This window comes from Diachasma alloeum, unplaced genomic scaffold (assembly GCF_001412515.2).
Source record: "Diachasma alloeum isolate Michigan unplaced genomic scaffold, Dall2.0 Dall_scaffold_00613, whole genome shotgun sequence".
In the NCBI taxonomy this organism is placed as follows: domain Eukaryota; kingdom Metazoa; phylum Arthropoda; class Insecta; order Hymenoptera; family Braconidae; genus Diachasma; species Diachasma alloeum.
Genome location: NW_021680745.1, coordinates 26,502 through 31,984, shown reverse-complemented (window position 1 = coordinate 31,984; position 5,483 = coordinate 26,502). Strand labels below are relative to the sequence as shown.

The 5,483-nt window shown below is 49.9% G+C and overlaps 1 protein-coding gene across 1 annotated transcript; it reads left to right on the top strand.

Annotated features, from left to right (window-relative positions):
* The first annotated feature begins 2,915 nt into the window (after nt 1–2,915).
* LOC107043681 lies at nt 2,916–4,874 on the top strand. The gene is made up of 2 exons (XM_015265265.1): nt 2,916–3,960; nt 4,153–4,874. The coding sequence occupies exons 1-2, from the start codon at nt 2,916–2,918 to the stop codon at nt 4,872–4,874; spliced, it is 1,767 nt and encodes a 588-aa protein (XP_015120751.1).
* Nucleotides 4,875–5,483: the final 609 nt, after the last annotated feature.

Here is a 5,483-nt window from a genome sequence, read left to right as displayed (position 1 = left end):
CCGGGATGCTGCCCATCGGAGTACTAGCCGAAGAGCGAATGTGCCTTTATCGGCAGAAAGGACAAACAACATTGAGCCCAGTAAATCTGAAGACAGTGGAGAGAGGCAACAGCACAAGCCGCTGGCAGTCGCTGTGGAACGCCTCGAAGAAGGGGAGATGGACCCATCGACTCATTCCGCAGGTGGATGTTTGGCTGAACCGGAGCCACGGAGAGGTCAACTACTACCTGACACAGATGCTTACTGGTCATGGGTGCTTTCGGAAATATCTTCATTATTACAAACATGAAGATTCCCCGGAGTGCCCGACCTGCACAGGAGTGGACGAAGATGTGGAGCACGTGTTTTTTGTGTGTCCACGATTCAGCATGGCCCGCAGTACTTGGGAGACTGCGCTAGGAGGACGGATTGTACCGGAGAGTGTGGTAGCAGCCATGCTCTCGTCAGAGGCAGCCTGGGAAGCGACTAGTTCCTTTGCAGCAGAAGTCCTCAAAGAACTTCGCAGCGAAGAACAAGAGCGGAAGAAGAATAATCGGTAGGAAGGAAGCAATGACTTCGATCACCTGAAGGAAGAGCTGCGGCTATATCCTCTCCTCGTGAAGTAATGCCTAACGGCGGTTCCGCGGGGGAGACAGAGGCCGATGAAAGGGGGGTTTTTAGTCGGTATGGGGTAACCGAGCCCGACATACCAGGCAGAACATCTAGACCTGACGATACGTAAAAGTATTTTCCCCCCTTATAAAAAAAAAAAAAAAAAAAAAAAACACGCACACACACACACACACACAGATCCACCTTGTCGCACCTCATGCCTAACGTCGGGGGCCCACAACAAAGAAGAGCCCTGTTGTCGTCGGTGGTTAATCAGTGCTCACCTACGGCATTTACTGCAGAAATCACGGCAGAATGTGGCACCAGTCTATCGACTGAGTGCTTTGCGAGTCACGAGCGCCTATCGTACGGGATTCGAAGACGCAGTGTGCGTCATAGCCGGGATGCTCCCCATAGAATTATTGGTCGAAGAACGAAGGTCATCATATCAGCGGAGGAAATCTGAGACACTGAGCGCAGCAGAACTCAGGGTAGAATTAGATTAAAATGAGGAAGAGCTGAATAGCTGAGACCTCCCTCGCGAAGTAATACTTAGCGGTGGAGCCGCGAGGGAAATGAGAACAGATGATAAGAGGTGAAAAGAGGAAAAAAAGGTTTTTACTGGGTAAGAATTCCCGATTTGGTTTTGACATCACTTTACCAGAATCTTTTAAAAATTTTCCTAAACCTCTATAAAAAAAACACACACACATACACACAAATACTAAACTAAGAAGCAGCTCAAGCCGAGGCTTGTTCTTCTTAGGACATCTTGGAGGAGAAACCCAACTCTAAAAGAGGTGTGCTGGAAGGGCTCCCTAGAACAGCCTGCAATAACGAGAACAGGGACAGCTCCCTTTACCAGCCTAGAATAATTATGATGAGTGATGTCAAAACACAAAGTTCCCATGCAAGTATCCCTGAGAAGGAAAATCCCGCCATCAGTTCCGATCGAGTGAAAGCCTCGGTGGCTGATGCCGGCTCCCCGGATTGTGGGAGGACCCAATCATCACTTTCTTCCAAGGTGGACCACTTGGCCTTAAATGCTACAAGTGGGGTCGAGTCACAGAATCAACAGGAGGAAGTATGCCGTCACGCTTGGGAACGATTTGGACAACTCATTACAGAGTTACATGAGTTTGTTCAGCCCGAGATTAATGTCCACAAGGAGATCAAATCCAAAGTGGCATCTATCGGGAGCACGTTCAAATGACTCAGGAGCTTGGAGGAGGCACGCAGAAAGGCCTAGGCCCCCATTGCTGAGCCCATGCAGGCTCTATTACTATCGCACATGTCGCGCTCACGGACGGACTCCGAAACGACGGTCAAAGACTCGGAGGTAGAGGATTCGAGTACCACGCAGTCAATTCGAGATCACGACACGAGAGATGTCTGGAAAGCAGTGAGGAGGAAGCGCTCGAAAGGCTCACCTGCAGCAGAAGCTCAAAAACTGAAGTGGCTGAAGTAACAGGATCTGACCAGCAAGATAGCCCCGCAGGGGAAGGGACTGGTTGATGGGTCAGACAGGAAGCTGATCAAGTCTAAAAGAGAGAAGAAGAAACGAGATGAAGAGCTGCTCCAAAAGCCATTTTCCGAGAAGAAAGGGCCCAAGAAGTAGAAGAAGACCCGTTGATAACCAGCGTCCAGATCTGATGCCCTGATCGTCCCACCCAAGGACAAGGAGGAATACTCTGACATTCTCCGCCGAGTAAAGAAGGATGTCCCTGCAGAAGAAGCTCAAGATTCCGTCGACAAAATCCGCCGGAGAGCGACCGGAGATATGTTGATCATCTTGACCAGGAAGAAGGTCGATGGAGTTCCTCAGCTGCATAGAATCATCGCCAGTCTCTTTGGAGATGAAGCCGAGGTACTCGGGGGCCACAGGAGGATCTGGAGATAAAGGATCTTGATGAGACCACATCGAAGGAGGATGTCCTCGAGGCCTTACAGAAAGTAGCCGGGGAGGAGCTCAAAATAGCCCCTGAGGCTTTCAAGTCTTTGCGTAAGGCATATGGAGGAACCCAGACTGCCTTAGTGACACTCGCGGCAGCTGCTGCGAAGAAGATCCTGGGAGAGCACGGGAAAATCAAGATAGGCTGGGTCAATTGCCGCATTAGGAGAGTTGAGAGACCGATAAAGTGCTTCAAGTGGCACTACGGACATCTCGCCACGAAGTGTACGAGTGCAGTCGACCGGTCTAAGCTCAAACCCCGATGCGCCTTGTGCACTGAGAAAGGCAGCACGGAGGACTTTGCCATCATTGTTGGAAACAGTAGGTGTTTAGTGTATAAGGAGGCACTCCAGAAGGTCCTCAACAAGCGACGATGAAGGTACTCCAGCTCAATCTCAACCACTGTGAAACAGCGCACTACTTGTGCATGCAGATGGTGCGGGAGTTGAAGCTCGATCTTACCATCGTCTCAGAGCCATATTGTCACCTGGACACTGGATCCTGTGTTACTGACGCTAGCAAGAAAGCTGCGATCTGGAACTGTGGGAATCGGCCATTCCAAAGTACCATGAGTGATAGCATACAGAAGGGCTTTGTGTGGGGTAAGGTTGATGGAATCTATTTCTACAGCTGCTATGCCCCACCGAGCCTTGCTACCGATGAGTTTACAGATTTCCTGGATAGATTGACTCAGGATGCGAAGCAGCAATTTTCCGGGGACTTCAATACTTGGGCAGTCGACTGGGGGAGTAAGGAGACGAACACTAGAGGGCAAGGTATACTGGAAGCCATGTCAGCGTTGGATGTTGTTCTGATGAACAGCAGCGATGAACCCACTTGTAAGAGGGGAGAGGCGAGCTCGATTGTGAGGATTACCTTCGTGAGCAATACCCTTGAGACGGGGAACTGCTCATGGAGAGTAGCGGATGTCTACACAGCAAGCGATCACCGTGCGATACTGTGGCAGGCATGTACTTGCCAGAGAGTCACCATGACACCTAAGAAAACCAACTGCATTGGCTGGAGAGTGAGCAGTTTCGATCCCAGCTCTTATTCGATAGTACTGGACGACCGCCCAATCAGTGGCAGCAATGCTACTGAAAAGGCAGATAACATCATAAAGAGACTGACAGAAGCCTGCGAAGCCACCATGTCCAGGAAGCGTACAACAAACCTACATCCACCGGTGTATTGGTGGAATTATACGATCGCCGTTCTATGGAAACAGTGTAACGCAGCCAGAAGATTATCCCAGCGTAGTCGAAAGAAGTTGGACTTTGAGGAGTTGGAAATGCAATATAAGGAGGCACGCCGGAAGTTCAGCAAAGCGATTAAAAGCTATTGCTATAAGAAGCAATCCTGGAGCAATCCTGGAGTAAGCTCCTTAATGAGGTGGAAAGTGATGCATGGGGGAGACCGTATAAGGTGCTGATGAAGAGAATCGTCACGGTGTTGTTTCCGCAACAACCAGAGCTGCACTGCACTGGCGAACAGGAAAAGAAGATAATGGTTCTACCAACACCAAAGAAGAATTGTTGGAAGCCTGCAACAGAGTGGGTAACACCAAGGCGCCTATCTTCATGGAATTCCCAATATTGCGCTAAAATCAGCTATTCATGCGATAGCAGATCTGTTCTTGGACATCTACAGCAAGTGCTTGAGGAAAGGTATCTTCCCGGCCATGTGGAAGCAGCAGAGAATAGTATTGCTCCCGAAATGGAATAAACTACCGGACGACCCTTCATCATACCGTCCCCTCTGCATGATAGATACCGCTGGCAAGATCCTCGAGCGTATCGTCCACCAAAGGATAGAAGCAGCAGTCGAATCCTTGTTAGCCGAGAACCAATATGGGTTCCTAAAAGGCTGCTCCACCCTAGTCGCTATCAACATAGTCGTCAACACAGCCAGGGACGCGATCTCAGGGAAAAGATGGCTAAATGGCACAAAGACATACTGCTTGGTAATCACGCTAGATATCAAGAATGCGTTCAACTCGGCCAAATGGAACCGTATCCTCGAGGCATTGTCGAAATTCAACGTACCGGGATACTTGCAGAAAATAGTTGGCAGCTATTTCACTGGAAGAGTCCTTAAATACGATAAGGAGTGCGGATCCAAGGAGTACCGAGTTATCGGAGGGATACTTCAAGGTTCAGTACTGGGTCCTTTGTTATGGAATACCATGCATGATGGACTGCTGAAGCTCGGATTGCCGCGGGAAACTAAGCTCGTGGCATTCGCAGATGACCTGGCTGCAGTCATCGTGGGCAAATACCTAGAAGAGATCAATTACAGCTTCGACACGATCTTCGAGACGATGCACTGCTAGATGGACTCAGTAAGTCGGAATCTAGCGGAGCATAAGACGGAAGCTGTGCTGATCACTAGTAGGAAGAAAACCGAGACTATCACGCTGCAGGTCGGGTCTTGTGAGATTACTTCCCAGCCGTTCATCCGATACCTAGGGGTGATGATCGATGCCCGGCTCAACTGTAAGCAGCAAGCGGAACACGTGAGTACAAAGGCGGCCGGAGTCAGATCCGTTTTATCACGCCTCATGCCCAACATCGGTGGCCCAAGCAAAGAAGACGACCGCTGCTGTCTTCAGTGGTTACGTCGGTCCTCACGTATGATATTACCATCTGGGCTGACGTACTCCAGCTGCAAAAAACAGGGCGTAAGATTGCACCTGTCTACCGACTGAGTGCCCTTAGAGTTGCAAGTGCATACTGGATGGTGTCTGAGGATGCAGTGTGTGTCATCGCGGGGATGCTACCCATAGAGATGCTAGCTGAGGAGCAAAGATCTCTATGTCAGCGGAAAAGATCGGAAACGCTAAGCCCTGAAGAACTGGCGATTGAGAAGAGGTGAAATAGCGTGAGCAGATGGCAGCAAAAGTGGGCTGACTCGACCAAGGGAAGATGGACCCATCGTCTGA